Source organism: Mytilus trossulus, chromosome 14, assembly GCF_036588685.1.
Source record: "Mytilus trossulus isolate FHL-02 chromosome 14, PNRI_Mtr1.1.1.hap1, whole genome shotgun sequence".
Lineage (NCBI taxonomy): Eukaryota > Metazoa > Mollusca > Bivalvia > Mytilida > Mytilidae > Mytilus > Mytilus trossulus.
Genome location: NC_086386.1, coordinates 14502372 through 14521857, shown reverse-complemented (window position 1 = coordinate 14521857; position 19486 = coordinate 14502372). Strand labels below are relative to the sequence as shown.

The 19486-nt window shown below is 33.7% G+C and overlaps 1 protein-coding gene across 1 annotated transcript; it reads right to left on the bottom strand.

The window, feature by feature from the left end:
• Window positions 1-13374: 13374 nt before the first annotated feature.
• Window positions 13375-14424, bottom strand: LOC134697497 (mucin-21-like). The gene has a single exon (XM_063559778.1). It carries the CDS (start codon window positions 14422-14424, stop codon window positions 13375-13377), a length of 1050 nt encoding a protein of 349 aa, XP_063415848.1.
• Window positions 14425-19486: the final 5062 nt, after the last annotated feature.

The window sequence follows — 19486 nt, the reverse complement described above, 5'->3', positions numbered from 1 at the left end:
AAGAAGACGAAAATAGACATGAAACAAAGACAACAAACACGAAGAATGTGTACCGATTCTTAATGGTTCATCTTCTTATAATAGTTATAAAAAGTACCCGGATTATAATTTAATACGCCAGACGCGCGTTTCGTCTACAAAAGACGCATCAGTGACGCTCAAATCAAAATATTTATAAAGCCAAACAAGTACAAAGTTGAAGAGCATTGAGTATAACATGCATTCATGACACCGATTTTCTAATTGTTGGATGTTCTTATCGGATCCTTTTGACTATGGGCATATAAATTATGTCGCATTGGCAACAATTCCTCATCTCCTTTTTTTGCATATTGCATTGGATTGTTTAATCTATTGCTTTGTACGCATGAAATTGTTCATCACTTTTCAAGGATCAACAGCGGTCCAATTTCATATATTATTTTTTTTTTTCTAAATTAATCAAAGTTTTATTGCACTTTTGCTGTTAACAATTTACTCAATCTACAGCTTCAATTAAGTATCCCTTAAATTAGTCATTGAATATTTAGGGAAAAATATTCAATAAGTATATCTATAAAGTTAGTTGCATTTATTACATACATAATAGTCATAATACTAATAGCAGTTCTACAGAGTATAATTTCATACCGGAATACGGTACGTTTCTTAACCTAAACTGTATATGATTTATTTATTGAAGCTTCACAATTTCATATATTATAATATAAAAAAAGAAGATGTGGTATGATCGCCAATGAGACAACTGTCCACAAGACATTAACAACTATAGGTCATCGTACGGCCTTCAACATACGGCCATACTTTAAATCTCAAATATCACGAAAAGGAGCTCCATGACCTATCAATATTTTTAGCTTAATTTTATCCTTAAGGAGTGCTCTACCAACTTAAAGTATCAATTTTAACATCTTAATTTAATAATTTTCACCTAACCTCACCTAAGTACATCCTTAATAACCATTGTATCAATTAAAATTTAATTAGGTTACAGTAAAAACAATATATCGATTACATAATTGACCTTGTTTATGTTTCAGGCATTGATGCTGCAAATTTCGCTGAACAATGTCCAGATGCATTTCTCGGACTATTTGGGTATGTTTCTAACATAACAACAGAAGCAGAGTGTAACGGAACCGGAAGTCTTAATGTGTGTGATACAACTACAAAGATGTCCTTCAATTATACAGCATGTTCTACAGTTCAAGCATATTCCAGTAAGTAAAGTTTGCGAAACAAATTGTTTCAATTGATAGCTTAAGTGTACATTGATTGGAATAATGCTTACTTAGATATAGGACGTCACAGATTGGAAATCCTAGAGTTTTCGCGGTCAAAAGGTCAATGGTCAGGTCACTGCTACTTAAATGAAATATTTTCGGAATTGATTTCCGCATGGATTATTTCTGTTTCAATTGAAATGTAACTTTTTATAAAAGATAGAGGAAAAATAGAAAAACCTACCAAATTTGGGTTCAATAGGTCAATGGTCAAGGTCCCTAATACTTGAAATAAAAATAATGGTAAAATGTTTTGCGGATGATGGCTGGATTTTACCTTGCTCGATTGGAATAAAAAAAAATAACGACCGTGCAAAGGCTGCATAGCCAGTCAAGGTCGTTAAAACTTTCACCTGGAATCAGACGTATACAATTGGGCGGTATTTTGGTTTAAGGGTCAACAGGTATAAGATAAATGTCTCTGTTGTTAAAAAAAAATTATTTTTTTAAATTGTATACTGTTATGAAATGTAACACACATATACAGGTAAAAAGTTAGCAATAAAAGTACATGTTTGCTTTTCCTTGTAGAGATAATAGTATTTTGAACCCCTTTAATATATTTTCCCTAAAAAATTGTGCAGCTTGCGGGGCCTACTAACGTTTTAAATTTATGTTTTAACTGATTTCATTTTTATATTCTTCCAAAATAATATTTATAACTATAAGTCATTTTATGAATTATAGTTTTGTAAAAAAAACAACAAGAGATTTGTTGTGTACTGTACACTGATTTCATTATGATTCAGGTGGTGGCGAGTTGAACTGTATCACATCAACGACTGCCGGTACCAGTACCCAAGTAACCTTGTACAATCTGGATTCAACCACTGACGAATCAACGAATTACAGGATTGTGTGCTATGTATGTTATTTAGTTAATCAGATATTTACTATAATCTCCAATCAAATATTTAAATGGACGGTTAGTAAGTCATAAACAATCATTCAACCCAACCAATCAATTTATCAACCAAAGATTTCTCTTTGAAACTAAGTCAGATACAACCAGTCAATTAATCAACCAATGATTTTGCCCTTGTCTTTCGTTAGCAACAACCAATCAATCAAATAAAACTATTCAATTCTTTAATATTTTTAACAGTACGCTCCACAAACGTCAAAATCATTCAATCGCGTAGTGGAATTAACTATTTTTGGATTCTCATAAATTCTACCTATAACTTTTGGACTAGTTTAAATCTCGGTCTATTTCTGTAATTTGTTCTTACATACTTTTGATTTTTTAACTCTGTATGCTTACATTGACTATGTAAATTTTAAAACTGTTTGTATGCACATTGAACGACAAATGTATGTAACGTATACAAATTTTATGACGTCAGACACTCAAGTCAATCCATGTGTTCGTAGATAGATGTTTTTGTGTTCTGTTTAATTGTCCCTTTTAAAATTGTTATGCGATGATGACTAATGTACCCATATTTTGACTATTTTATTAATTGTGACTGTTTGTTTAACACATCATGTAAATATAACGGAATGTGATGAGACTGTTATTAAAGAGAGAGGGTTAGCGCTATAGACATGATAGAACCAGGTTTAATCCACCATTTTCTACATTTGAAAATGCCTGTACCAAGTCAGGAAAATGACAGTTCTTGTCTATTCGTTTTTGATGCGTTTTTTTATTTGATTTTGCCATGTGATTATGGACTTTCCGTATTGATTTTCCTCTGAGTTCAGTATTTTTGTGATTTTACTTTTTCATAAGACACTAAGTCATAATCAAAACAGAAAACCAGAGCTATTGTAACTTTACTTGATACACAAATTACACAAATGCGTCAACAACACTTTATTGCCCCCTTGTCAAATTCATTAACCTATTTCCGAGTTGTTGTGAGACTCTTCACACAAGTATTTGTCATTCTAGATATGAATGTTTTTATGGAGCATATAGTGAACTCTTCACATTGATGTTTATATGGTTGATATATATATTATGTATGTACTTTCTTACCAAAAATAAAGGCAACAGTAGCTGTTCAAAACTCATAAATCCATGGACCAAAAAAAATCGGGGTAACAAACTAAAACCGAGGGAAACGCATTATTTATAAGAGGAGAACAACGACACAATACTGAAATGTAACACACACAGAAACGGACCAAGCATCAGACAAAATCCCACGAGAATAACAAATATAACATCAAAACCAAATACATGAATTCGGGATAGACAAGTACAGTGCCACGTCTTATCTTAATATCTCAAAAATAAGAGAAAACAAACGACGCAATGTAAAATGTAACACACACAGAAACGAACAATAATATAACAATGGCCATCTTCCTGACTTGGTACATGACATTTTTAAAGTGGAAAAATGGTGGGTTTAACCTGGTTTTGTGGCATGCCAAACCTCGCACTTTAATGACAATGTTAAATATAACATTGAAATGACAACATAATATTACAGGATTACCAAGTAATAGTACAAAATAAAATTGAGAATGAAAATGGGGAATGTGCCAAAGAGACAACAACCCGACTATAGAGCAGACAACAGCAGAAGATCACCAACAGGTCTTCAAAGCAACGAAAAATTCCCGCACCCGGAGGCGTCCTTCAGCTGGACCCTAAACATATATATACTAGTCCAGTGATAATGAACGACATACTAAACTCGAAATTGTACACAAGAAACTAAAAGATAAAATATTACAAAACAAACAAAGGCCAGAGGCTCCTGACTTGGGACAGGCGCAAAAATGCAGCGGGGTTAAACTTGTTTGTGAAATCTCAACCCTCCCCCTATACCTCTAGCAAAAGACGGTTAGAATATACTATTATTTGTTCAGGTTGTTGAATCGTCGACAGATGGTAACGTGTATGCTTCACAGTATCCTCAGTTTTGTTCCACTGGACAAACACCAACCACTGTATCAAGTCCCGGGGGTTTAGTGGTATTGACAGCTAGTTGTAAGTATCTAGTAAAGGCAACAGTAGTATACAGCTGTTTGAAATTCATAAACCGATTGAGAAAAAAACAAATCCGGTTTACAACAGACTACATCATACATTCATCTAAACTTAACATTCAAATTAAAAGCTAAAAGTTTTTATTGTGGGCATTTGTTCTCTGTAACGAAAAATAGAAGTAGGTTCTTAAACATTTTAAGCCTCGGTCACACCTTACCGGATAGCTCGAACGGACGCCTAACGGATAAAAAAAAAGTTATCCGTTGACAAAATTTTTATCCGTTGGGAGTCCGTTGGTGTACTAACGGACATGTAACGAATGCCTAACGGACACACAACGGACATTGAACGTACGTGAAACGGATACATACCGGACAGAACGGACGTCGAACGTACATCCAACGGACGAATACCGGATAAAACGGACACCTAACGGAAGCGTAACGGATAAAACGGATGAACAAAATAATCTGAAAATTAAAGGCAATAAACCATCTAAATATTAAGCCTCGGTCACATCTTACCGGATAGCTCGAACGGACGCCTAACGGATAAAAAAAAAAGTTATCCGTTGACAAAATTTTTATCCGTTGGGAGTCCGTTGGTTTACTAACGGACATGTATCGAATGCCTAACGGACACACAACGGACATTGAACGTATGTGAAACGGATACATACCGGACAGAACGGACGTCGAACGTACATCCAACGGACGAGTACCGGATAAAACGGACACCTAACTGAAGCGTAACGGATAAAACGGATGAACAAAATAATCTGAAAATTAAAGGCAATAAACCATCTAAATATTAAAGAAACAAACCATCTGAAAATTAAAGGCGCGTCAGATGGACATGATATCTAGTATATATGTTATAATATTTGCTTCTGGGAAAGTCTGGTCAGTAGGACAGTTATCAAGGTCACACGTACCAAACAAATTGAACAATTTATCCGATTTTTTTTACGTTTCTTCACACGAGGGTCACTTTTTGAGTTAACTGGTTTAGTTGATTTTATTTTGTATTGCGTCTTGTTTAGCATAATATGTGTGCAAATATAGAGCTCCTCTGATTGAAAAAATCAAGGTAGAAGCAGTGTGGTAATTCAGTCTTATAGAGTTTAAGTTGTTTTTCTGAATTTGTTTATATTATGTACCTCTGGTATGAAAACGGATGTGGTGTTATGCGGAACTCTCCATCCGTACTGCATGCTACGATATTTTGCTCCAGAAGCAAGGTGTCTAAGTGTATTTGCTAACTTGAGTCCTGGTTCCAGCGGATTTCTGTAAAAGGTATTCTGCTTGGCTTTGCGAGGCCCAACCCGCTGCAATATCTCGTCGAACATCTCTGTGGGCATTTGAAGGAAGTGTACAAAGGAATGCCGATCCTCCCGCCTATTAAAGTTCGGTCATGAGTTGGTCATATAGACCAAAACTGCGTCGTCTTTCAGGACTAAGCCATGGTCGTGTCCACCATCTCCTTTGTCTTCTCCTTTCGACAGCTATACGGTTTATATTTGCTACATTTAAGTTGAGTCTGACCTGAATAAGAGCTGCTTGGTAGCGAAGACGTGCTCTTACTCCAAGACCCATCACGAATAATAAAAATAATAAATAGTCATGACACTCAAGAAAATCTAATATACCATATATTGGCATTTCTGACGCGAAATTTCAATTGGCATTTGTCCGTTTTACATCTAGTATTTTTGAATTTAATGAATTTTTAATGCATATTTTGTTTTTTATGTATATTATTTTTCAACTTCTCTGTAACCTTTGTACTTGCATGGTTTTATGAGAATAAACTATCAGTAGGCATCCGTTTTATCCATTATCCTTCCGTTAATGTCCGTTTCACATCTGTTTTATCCGTTAGGCGTCCGTTAACCGTCCGTTAGGCGTCCGGTAGACGTTTGTTGGTGAAATGGTCTACCGGATCTCCAACGGATGCATAACGGACACGTGACGGATACAAAACGGACGAGTACCGTACAAAACGGACGCCTAACGGACGTTCAACGGACATTTTATCCGTTGGACGTCCGTTCAAAGTTTTGAACATGCTCAAAATTTTCCACCGGACAGAACGGATTAAACGGACACTTAACAGACACGCAACGGATATGGACGGACGCCTAACGGATAAGAACGGACGTCTAACGGACATCAACGGATTGAAAAAAAGTTATCCGTTAGGCGTCCGTTCGAGCTATCCGGTAAGGTGTGACCGAGGCTTAACACTAAGTATTGAAGAATTTAGAATCACTTTGATAGGCCGATAGTTTAAAAACCAAATGTGAAAACAGTTGGTAAGATTAATTTGTAACACGGTGTGATAGTGACCTCATACGATATATATGAGGTCAGTACATTCCATATGGGGATTCGAACGTTGCTGTCACCCCATGTTGAATTAACTGACCCCATATATATAGATTTGAGTTTAGCTCTCACCCCATATGGACTTTATTGACCCCATATATATATCGTATTAGGTCACTTATATAGGGTCAGTAAATTCAATATGGGGATTCGAGATTCGCCTTCACGCCATATGGAATTTACTGACCACATATAAGACAAGATAAGATAATTTTATTAACCAAGCATGGTGCCCACAATTTGAGCTTTACAATCAATTGAATTACAAAATAAAGCACAGAAAATGATTACAATGATTAGAAAGATTAAAAGACAGTTATAAAATCTATAAAAAAAAACATGAAAACACCATATATATCGTAGTAGGCCACTAAATCACCATGTAACTAATAATATACTTTCGATATGTTCCTATTCGTGATGGACTAACTAACGTGGATTGATTAAATAATTAATAGTGTTCATTGCCACTTTCATCACTATTTGCCATATCGTGACAGTCAGTTTTTATTTGTTAAGAAGTTAGTTAAATAAAAGCAACATTAGTATACCGTTGTTCAAAAAATACAAATATAAGAAAATATATTTCCTTTTATTATAATCGCTTCTTTTCTTTCTTTTAGCTACCTGTGGTACGTATTTCTTTGTGTGTGTCTTTTACTTATTATAGATCTTCGTTTTATTAGAAAGATTATCCATGTAACATTTTTCTTTGGTCGGGCATTTGCCAAGACCATTTCAGACTATACTAATATTATCAAGAACTGAATCAGACTTACTAAGTATAGTCGAGACAAACATCGAGTACAGCTAAGTACAGTTAAATACTGTCGAGATTATGTGGAGTCGTTTCAAGTAAAATGTGTTCTCGACCTTACTGATCAGCACATGATATCATGGTCTTGTCAGAATCTGAACATTTTGTAGTGATTCTGCTCTTGACGAACGTTTGTTACCACAGTAATACATGTGAAGTTTACCTTGATTTGCATTCTGTAAGATCCATTTATTGGGGGGAGAGGGGGTATAAAAGAACACACACTGATTAGGCAATATGTATGTTTACTCTCAGGTCTCATTGGTTAAATTTTCAACAAAACTGTTACCCGGATTTGTTTAAATCCCCCCAAAAATATGTTAAAAATGTAACAAAACATACAAAGCTAGAGTAATATTCACATTTTCACAGACATGAAGAAGCGGCACAAATTACAGTGCACTGTTTAACTCTTGTGTTGGTGATGTGTTAACTGTCATTTATTCCATTTCTAGATAACTTTCATCATTTACATAATTTAAGAAACACATTTCCTTGAGTGTCTTTATTTGGATTGAAATCATATCTTGCTTCATTGTTAGTTTTCCGAAAACAATAATTTACCAGGACTAGGTATTGCAGGACATTCACAGCCATGAATAAGACAAGAAAATATGACGGTTGTATGCAATAGCTACAAGACTATACTTTGAATAACACAAGGTGGATATGACAACGATAAATGTCGCTGTTAGGTTTGGGGTTTTTTTTTTGTAGTTTGTTTTTAAACATTATGGCATTTATTTTATGATGGAAAAAGAAAACAACTTAAGGTGGTATGGTTGTCTTCCTCCATCTTGGATTGTAAAAAACAGAGAACCAAAGGTCCGTATTTTCTATCAAGTTAGCAAAATTTTATTCAGGAATGCAGATATTCAATGTGAATTTTCTTTTAAAAGAACCAATGTATTGGGATATACATTATAAAAATTTTTTTTTTTTTGCTAATGTTGATTTATTTTTTTTGGTTTAAAAAAAAAAAGGCATTTTAAGGGGAGGTAACTCTATAACTGCATTTTCTGAAGGATTCTGCTTGGAATTTTACTATTTTGTATTTTAGCCGGGGAAACGTATGGCGACCATATATTTTCTTTCGATATTCTTAAAGCATTGTCTGAAAGCTATCTTTTCCTTAAAGTATTTAACAATTCTATCATTTTGTTTAGTTTCTAATCACAAAATGGTGTTTTTTCCTGTATAATCCATAAAAATGTGTCGTTTTGTCATGTCCTGATGCTTGAGAAAATGCGCGGTGACCTATCATTTTTATTATATTTTTCCACATATACCAAAAGATACTACGTTTTGGCAAAGTATGAACAAATTCTATCATTTTTATTTAAGACTTCCATACCACCTAAAATAATTTAAAACAATTAAAGATACGAGATAAGAGATGTGAACCTCCATTCCCTAGTATTTGTTTCAATAACATCATATAGCAGACTATAGCTTTTGGTTGAAATATGCTGTTTCAAAAAGTGTGGGTTTTGAAAGCCGCATAGGTCAGTGCAGTTTATATGTAGTTGTAAACATTCTGGTCCTATTTTTTTCATGCGGCAGGTTTCCTCGTTAGCAATCATACCACGTATCTTTCTTTTGTAAATGTAGATGTGATGTGACACAGTTGATATTATTAAGGGTTGAAAATATTTCTACGATTAAAAATTAATTCAAACAAGGGGAATTCTAAAATGTTACTTGTTTATGTATATCTTGATATTTCAAAGCAATTAAGATGGCTCGGGACTATTCGACTGCGCATAATTTCAAAAGTATTTGTCGTTAATTCCATTTATCTTTTTTGTATATTTTGATTGATTAGAAATGTTACATCATTGTAGTTATGTCACTATGTCATTTCATCCATTTTCACCATTTTCCCGCCTCAATTTTGGTTTTAAGGCAAAATATTTTTTTTCCCTTATCGGTGACCTATGTTTTTTATTTGCTCATTCTTTGAAGCTATATTTCAGCTTTTTATAATACAGTTTTTGACCAAGTGTCATTGAACGTTTTTTTTTTTATATTCCGAAAAAATATGTCAACACCTCTTTTTTCCCTATCATTTCATTGAAAATGGTCCCTGTTACATACCTGTACCTGTTTAAAAGTACACTTTTGAGCTTAAATGGTCCGTGACCCCCTATTTTGTTCGACCTATTTGATTCACTTTCTGTGAAGAATAAAATAACAAGAAATACGGCACTTCTGATAGAAACTTTGAAAAGGCCCGAGCCACCTTAAGTTCAGATATATCCATTTTTAGAATTTGGTTTAATCTCCAATTTTCTACATAAGAAAATGCCTGTACCGAGTAAGGAATATAAAAGTTGTAATCCCTTTTTTTATGTGTTTTAGCTTCTGATTTTGCGATATGCTTTAAAACTTTCCGTTTAAAGTTTTCCTCGGATTTCGATATTTTTGTTATTTTTACTTTTTTGTATGTAACAAGTTTGCATTTTTGCCTCTGTTTCATATGCTATTTTGTAATATTTTAGTGCCTCCAGAGTCGTCCGGTTTGACCGCTGGCGCCAGTGCAGGAATAGCAATTGGTGTACTTCTAATATTATTAATTCTGTTGCTGCTTATTGGTTTCTGCATATACAAAAAGACCAGGAAAGTAGACCCAGGTCCAATACCACCTGATCAGGGTGTGGCACCAGCTGAAACAAAGATGCCGACTGAAGACAAATCAAGACCAGATATGATGAGAAATATTAGACCTTTCAACCATACAAACATGCACAGAAACCATGACATGGATATTGAGGATATTGAAGATAGGGATAAGGTTCCAAGACTGGAGAGAGATTTAACCCAACATTCTACACTCCGACAACAGATAATAACACCAAGTGTGGTCAACCCTATGGTCCGTGAATGGAGTGACATGGGTTACTCTGATGACTTGACATTAATAGACTCGGAGAATATGCGTGATCAGTTAGACCCACCATCACCTATACCGGAAGGATTAACACCAGTCGATGGGTATGGTCCAGCGTACGGATATTGGAATACTGTAGACGAAAGGCATGCTCCCGAAAATAAGAAAAAGAAAAAGAAAAAAGTTAAAAAGAAGAATAAAAAAAATGATTAGTGAAAAATAAATAATGAAGAACAATTTGGACGTGATAAAATATGAATTGATACTTGGGAGAGAGGGAAGAGCATGTTGTTAAGCAATGATAGATAAGTGCTTATGATATCAACAAATGCACAATAAAGTACTTTTTTACGTTTTTTATACAACATTATACAATGTTTGTCTATTATGAATTTATAGCAAAAACATGTTTATTATTTATTTGGTTTTTATGTGTCAATTTGTACAATTGAATATTTTTTTACATTTCGTAGAATTAATTATTATCATAGTTTTTATTACTAGAATTGTAAAAATTGTATGTGACACGAGCTAACTTGGTGTGATTTACGTTTTCATTTACTTTATAACAATTATTCATGATCAGTCACTTATTTCTGTCACCATACTTTTCAGCTATACACAGCTAATCAACATTCAGTATTTTTTGTTACAATTTTATTTCGGCTGTAGTTCTGGGAAGATATGTTTTATTTATGCCAATAAGTATAAATCGAAAATGTGATTTGGCTAGACAAATTGGATGTTAGGAAGCAGCCAAAATACATAACATGAAAATGAACAATAAAAATTTAGGTCTTACAGTGGGTAATCTGTGCTTGTATGGAATGCAAGCAAATTTCACGTTGCTTTCTAAACGGATTAAGTCTGCTTATTTTGAACATTTTGTTTATACTTGCGCTGTACTTATTAATTAAAGATACTATAAGTTTTTCCCGAAAGGGCAACAAAACCACAAAAACTATTTTTTTGTAAAACCCTGAACGACTAGATATTTATAAACTATTTGCATGACACACGTAAACTGTATCTAATATTGTTTGTTTCCTATGTGCTTAGTACTGTGTGATTTCCTGCTGATATTATTACAGAAACAGACGACACTGGGTTAACAGTAGTGGCAACTATTGGAATAGTATTCGTTGCCTTGTTTTTATTCTTACTACTAGTTTTCATATGTGGTTTTATTGCACACAAGAAATCTAAGAAGGATGAACCATTATTAAAAGAGGACTCCGAATCCGAAACGGAACTTCAGATAGAAAACCCTCCTGGAAATCGTCCTAGATCGATGAAAAGTACAGTAAATACAACAGCTATGCACGTGCCATCTAGTACACTACCATTCATTGAAGGCGGTGACAAAGTTCCAACATTATCACGTGACCTTACTCGCCAATCGATTCCAACAATTACAAGAGAAGCTACACAGCAGTCGATTATCACCCCACGTGCTATAAATCCATCTGTCCGAGAATGGTATGACCAAGAAATGCAAAATACTATATTCTTGGCAGCCGCAAAGTGAATAGAAAAAACATAGTGCTTCTTTAGTATTCTTCATTGTTTTATTCTGTTTTGGTTTTTATAGCAATATATTTTTTAGAAATGTTTTCAAATATTGACTTCGACAATATAAACATTAATGTATCTTGTACGAATATTAATAGTCTAAAGAAGATTTGTTACTTCTTCAACTCAAGTAAACAAGAAATATGGGAAACAGTCGAGTATGTCTTATACCTAGAAAATAATCAGACACTTTGACGAAACATTGAAATAAATGTAATATCACTAAATATTCTTCCAATAGCCGGAATTGCTTACCTGGTTGACGAGAACAACTTTTAAGTAATTAAGATAATTAGCTTCAAACGGCATCAGTTTTACCCACACAGTGTCCATTAACTGTATTCTATCTCTTAATTTTCTTGAATATATTGTCTGCCATGGCTTAAAATGTATTTGCTGCTTACAGTTTTTCTCCAAATACAACAGTTACTTAAACAAAGTCTTTACGAATGTACAGACACAATTCAAGCATGGTGACTTATTGTTTTTGCTGTTCCAATTTTCTTGATGAAAAGGAGACACTATGCTAAACCTGACATGTGACAAAAAAAACATTAAAGAAAACACTGAAGTTACACTGTACAATTAATAACTTCGAATTCTTTCAGATATTTTACCATATATAAAAAACCAACCATACATCTTGTTTGTCTGTTAGTTGGGCACAGTTCTCCACTGGGAAAAACAATTGTTTACGACATTCATCAAATGAAAAGGAAAAGGGAATGGAAACAACTGTTTTTGCTTTTCCAAAGAATTGTACATTTAAAAAAAATAGACAAGACGAACAACATGGATATAATCAACTATTGTAAAAATTACCATCAGCAATTTGAAAGATCCGCAACTGCATAGTAAGCTTCAAATAAGGCACCAACATGACAAAAAACTTAAGAGGTTTAGTTACAATACAAACCGATAAACAAATACTATATATAGTATGACAGACTACAACCAATAAAATACACTGATTTACAGGTTTGGCACACGTACTTTTTTCGTGGCAGGATTAAACATGTGAGCCGTCAAACATCCCAAGGGATGGAGAAGCAACAGTAAATCTCGTTTTTTTTTAAGGGAAATTGATTTCTTGTCGCCAATGATAAACGAAATCTTCATTCTATTCGCACATTCAATATTACAATGAATTGGTATAAAATAGCTCAATATTTTAACTGATAACATAATCAATAATATTGATTATTATTTTTAGTTTGATCTATAATTGATAAACTTGTCAAACTACAAAAATGATAAATTTTCATACGATAAGAAAGTTTTTGATAACACCATGTTACAAAATGTTTACTATAAATAGAAACTAAAGATCATATAAAAAATAGCCTTTCTGTGTAAATTACAATATCATTTTTTGTAATAAAAAACTCGAATAAAATGGAAAAAATAATAAAAGTTTTAGTAAGTCTCCTTCTATGACAGAAAACACAGTGGTTAAACACACTCAGGACAACAGTTGTTCACAATTCATTGACTTCTGCTTGTGTGGTTGTATGTTTCGGCTGATAGTTATCAAAATAAGCTGGATCTTTAGACAGAACATCCCATCCAGTTCTACGACGGTTTTCATTTTGAATGTTTTTGTCGTTATTTTCTACTGAATTTAATTCGATTTGGTCCGTTTTGATAGGAGATTCGATTTGGTCCGTTTTGACTGGAGATTTTAAGTTGGGTTGATGACTAGATGTTGTTGGTGTTTCCTGAAAAGAAAATCCGTTGTCAAAACTTATTTTCTTCGTACCTGCTGGCTTTGTTTGAGATTTATAATTTGTTTCTTCCTTATTATATTTGTTCTTTGGAAATTTCGGCACCTTTTCCGAAGGTTTGTCAACAAAACTAGACAAATATGCAATTCCAATGAGTACTAGACTACCAACGCAGATACTGGCGGACACTATACCATTCCTTCTCTGTTTCTCCTCTAATGACATAGGTTCACCTTTATTTTTACTTGGGCCATTTATGTTTTTGGTTGTACCAGTAGTTGTTTTGGTAGTTGTTTTGGTTGTAGTTGTTTTGGTTGTGGTTGATTGGTTTGTTGACGGCTCTGGACCAGTTGTTGTCGGACCTCCAGTGGATTTTGAATTAAAGGTACTTGGTGCTGCATTCGTAGAAGACGCGTTGATACCGTCTGTATTTACATCCGTTACCGCACCTGAAGTCGTGAAAGACGAATTGGTTGACGCTATTGATGAAGAGTAACTTCCTTCAAGGCTAGGTATAAAGTCTGAAGTTACTTTGGTACTTACGTTCTCGGTAGTTATAGAAACAGCACTTTGATTGGTAGATACTACTTTGGCATTTGTAGTAGTACTTGTATGTTCACTTCCGGAAGCAGTGTTACCATTTGTAGTAGACTCTTTGTTTGTACTTCCAGATTCATGTGGAGTTACAGTAGTTGTGCTCGATTGTTCTAAAGTTTGAGAACCCGCTGCCGTTGTACTGCAATAACACTGTATTCCAAAAGTTAATAAAATAGCGAGCACTAAATGAACCTTCTGTTTTAACATTTTCCTTTATATGAGTCAATCCTTCTTCTGTGAATCAAATCGATCTTTTATAGTGTTTTTAGCTTTTCACTTCATACATATTTTAATCATCACATTGAATGTGATTACAATGTTTGAACAATCTTTGATAATAATTACATGTGGGTAATATGAAATACTGATCTACTGAATTATGTTTTTCTTTGCTTTGTTTTCGGTCTGATTTCAATACGAACCGAAATATTTCTGAATGTTTTATTATCATTGCTAATGAAAATCTTTTAAATTTAAACAGTAAACTAATATTGAATATTGTGATAACACCTGATTGAGGCCTCATTAGATTACATTTGAAATTTGATAAAAATCCATACTTATTCGTTTATTCGAAGGAACGCGGAAGTAATATCGTTTGATTGATATCGCTGGGCATATTAAGATAACAATTCATTCTCACCTAGACAAAATGACAAATATCAATGCGTTAAGTTACTTGTAGAAACTTAACTGTTGACATAGTGTATTGGGTTATCTCGCTTATCATGCATGTTTTAAAGTACGGTGACCAGACCCAATATTTTTTAGATTCAATCGTCAAACATACTATATGGCTATAACATATATCGTTGGATTCGGAAAAATGAGTACTAATGAAATATCTATGTCGTCAAAGAGAAATGTGGTAACAGTTTTGCATGAAATGAGGTGAAAGATCCAATTCTGTTTTTATTTTTTTTCTTCTATACTTTCAAAATTTGAAGAAATATATAACAATTTAGATTAAATTCTAGATTTTCTTATATCAACTATCCATGAATTATCTCTAAAATGTTAAAAAAAATGAATAAGAAATTGATTTTTACTGGAATTTGGCGTTTTTCAAATACTTGTTCTATTACACAAGATCAACACATATTCTGTTAAAGTTACAATAGTTACCTTGCCGGCTGACATTCAACCTCATTAATAAATGATAAATACTATTATTACCTGCATCCTACTGTTATGAAGGCATATTTTGCATAAGATCATTCAGGAAATTTATAAAAACTAAAAAGCACTCAATACTTCGAAAATAGTTGCAATTCAACATTCCAATCAGAGTTATCCACACAACTGAATTATATCTTTTAGTTAATTGTAAAGTAACATGAATTAGAATTTTGTACATAATTCTGACCCTTTACATGATCAAAGCCCCGAACATGTAAGGTTTTGTAGTGAACAAACACATGACTCTTTCACATGGAGATTTTCCTTTCAATGTAGACACAAGATCCTGCAAGAATTCTGTTGAAACTCTAAAAACAACTGAAATAGTCGTGCGTGTCCTTTGAAGTCTTGTAGACAGTGTGTATACCTACTCCAATCAGAGACGAAGTTGCTTCGCATCCGGTTATTACATGTGCAGCAGGCAATAGTTTACAAATTGTTGGGGAAGACACATAATTATTGAATGGTTGGAAATATCCGCCCATCATTTACACTGCTAATGTTCCACATCTGTAACAGCAACTCGCTTGTATGTTACCTATTTTTTTATAGTAGCGAACACACAGAACAATTACAAATGTATAGGAGGTCCTTATGATTGTTCTTCCACTCTTTCACATTTCCCTAAACTCTATGTCAAAGTTGAAGGCATTGAGTATATGCCTTCTCTTGAGTGCTGAACAAGCTACGACAGCCATGAAGAGTTTTGGTATAAATAACTTTGACAATTTCGGAATTAACAAACGTTCTGACTATGTAAAGCTCACATCAGATGGAAGCTTATGGGATTTGTCAAAGTTTTACAGTCAGGAATGCTTCTCCGCTGTATAATCTGATACACTTTGATGGAAGCTGCATGTAGTCTATATGAGGCGTTCCCTTTCGGCAGACTTTATAGAGTTTTTCGTGTCGAAGCGGTCAAAAACATGTGCTACTATGTGCGCCATAGAAATTCGTTGTGACATATTTTTTAATAGTAAACTGCCAGTTCGCACTATGTTTAACTTTTTTAGCATTACTAACTTGAACCAATGCCATACCATCTCTTATGTAAGTTGTGAGTGATGGTATAAAAGACGGTAGGGAAAGTGCACAAGAGACATAAGATTCGAATTGCTTCACAAAATCCGACTTGCATGATTTTCTCATGGTGCCGTAATTTTGAAAAGGGGATGATGGAATGCACTAGGATGCGACAACACATGTTCTATGATAACATTATCTCTACATTCTGCCGAAATCAGTGCACGTGTTATCACAAGTTATGGATTTATGCGACCTGAAAGAATTTCCCCCGATTTATATTGAAGGTTTGTGTTTGACTTTGATATTGGACTATAAAAACTCCTTGTGATCTTAAGAAAGAGCACTAGTGATAAAATGTTTAGACATATGTTCAAGCCTTCCTCGAATATGTTTTGAAGCATTTATTTAAGAAGAGATATTGATAAGACATTAAGGACGGGATTCCACATCAAAATGATCAGTCTTGGATCATTCAGATGCTTTACAATGACAATAACATGTTCTTCATCTCTTTTCGTTGCTGTTGGCTTCGTTTCTTTTTGTGAATTTGCATAACTTGCAGCAACTCCATCCCTTTTCAGCATTACACGACTTATGGATTCTATGAAATGTCTAGTAAGGGTCCATCTAACAACGCAGAAATTGTGTATTCACTTACGTTTTTTGATTGAGTTAAGTCTGCCAAATGATATTTTATCGTGTGTTTTTCTATGTTGTGATGTTATGCTATTGTTTCAGAAAAAGGGAGAGGGTTTGGATCCATAAAAACGTTTAATCCCGCTGCAAATTTTTGCACCTGTCCTAAGTCAGGAATCTGGTGTACAGTAGTTGTCGTTTGTTTATGTAATATATCCGTGTTTCTCGATTCTCGTTTTTTATATAGATTAGACCGTTGGTTTTCCCGTTTGAATGGTTTTACACTAGTAATTTTGGGGCCCTTTATAGATTGTTGTTCGGTGTGAGCCAAGGCTCCGTATTGAAGACCGTACTTTGACCTATAATGGTTTACTTTTAAAATACTGTTATTTGGATGGAGAGTTGTATCATTGGCACTCACACCACATCTTTCTATATCTATTTTGATGTGTTAAGCCTACAGTGGCACATAATCACCTTAAGGCTTAAATAAAGGTCTTTTCTGTTGCCATGTCATAGTACTGTTAAAATGTCCAGGAATCTGTCTTAAAAGCAAAGTAGCCATCTATAAAAGGTGATCAAATGTTCTCAGAAAAATTGAAGCATATCGAGTATCAACCTTCGTGCGGTACGGTTGGTTACAAAAATATAATGTTTCATTTGAGATGACGATCTCAAGGAAGAGACCTATTTCCCTCTCATTCTGCTCTAACATTTAACAGCTAAATGTCTACTGCTTCAAGGAACATATCCCAGTATGTAAATGTAAGTAATACATCACGTCCCAATTGCGTATATGTATCTATAAGAGGCTGTATTGAGCTTCGAGTAGCTCCGTCATATGAGCGTTTAGAATTTTGTCTTGCTTGAATTGCTGAAAAGGTGCTTCTGAGACAAATGAATTTGATTTTATTGATTATTAAAGGTATACATGTATGAAATATCATATAAATAATAATTATTTTACATTTTGCGGTAAAAAAAATATGAAATTGAATTGGAACGAACTCTATTAAATGCAAAGTATTCGTAGTGTTAAACTTTTACAAATACTCTTTAATAACGAATTAACTGTGCTAAACTTTATTTGAAATTGTTAAAATAACATAAATAAGGTGTAACAACAATGTATATAATAACAAAAATTATATCACGGATATAATTTTACAATATTGACCTCAAAACTTTTCTTAGTCGATTTTTCGTTCAAGTAAACAAACGTACTTCAAAGCCAATTTTACGATTTTTTGACGACAAGTCAAAATGTTAAGTTTAACCTTTGAACTACCAATACTCTGATTTACAGCCGTATAGTCCGAATGACAATTAAACTCCTTAAATAAGCGACTTTTCCTTACTCGGTCACCGTACTATTATGTCTTCCCATAACTATCTCTCATCTGTTGTTGGATATTTAATGAAATACAAGTAATTATAAACTTTTTAAAGATTCAGCTTATTTTGATAACTATCAGCCAAAACAAACAACCACACAAGCAAAAGTCAATGAAATTTAAATAATAATGTTATTCTGTTTTGACACTAGACTATATATGAGTTTCTTCTTTCTTATATGTGAGTTGCAAGGCAAGTAACAGAAATGCATATGTTAATGTTTCGAGAAGGTTATCATAAAAAGAAACGCAACTCTGTGTTATACTACCAAATGAGAGAAATATACTCCATATATTCATCAGTTTAATCAATAGGATCAAATAAGACATCATTTTTTTTTTATCTTTTGTTTGTTTTTGATTTTAATTGTTGTTGGTTTTTTAGGGGGAGGGGGGTTGATGTTTGATGCATAAATTAAAATTTGCCTTCAAGAACTAGATTTCAGTAGCATCTAAATTCGGTCCATTTTTCTAATTTCTTTTATAATTACTTATTAAGTAATTGATGAACCTAATGTCATTCTGATAAATCAAGTCTTTTTCCCGCTAACATTTTCGGTGTGTTCCTATGATGTACACCACTGTTCCTGTTACATAGGAGAGGGGTTTCAGTGCTTACAGTAAAAAAATGTGATATGATTTCAAATGAGACAACTATTCACTAAAGTTCAAAGGAAGTGGGTGTTACATGTTAAACCCACATTTATGTTTGCAGCTGTCCCAAGTTAGGAGCTTGTGATTCGGTGGTTGTTGCTTTGAGCTGTCTGCTATTTATTTTCAAATTTTGTGGTTTTATTGTTTGAGCGTAATTCAGTGGTTGGTTTCCTCTTTGTGATTTCAGCTTCCTAATTTACGAACTTTACATTTCTATGTAGCAATACTCCAGCAGCGCCTACATACGAAGTATATATCTCCCAATTGATACGATATTCCGTATTTTCCTTTCATGATTTTCTTTTGATGTCGTACCTACAACCCCTTTCCTTTTCACTAAAGTGACCTACCGTTTTAGACTATTTACCAAGTTTGAAATA

Coding starts and splice junctions, on each gene's coding strand:
- LOC134697497 (XM_063559778.1), bottom strand. CDS start 14,424: ATGTTAAAACAGAAGGTTCATTTAGTGCTCGCTATTTTATTAACTTTT.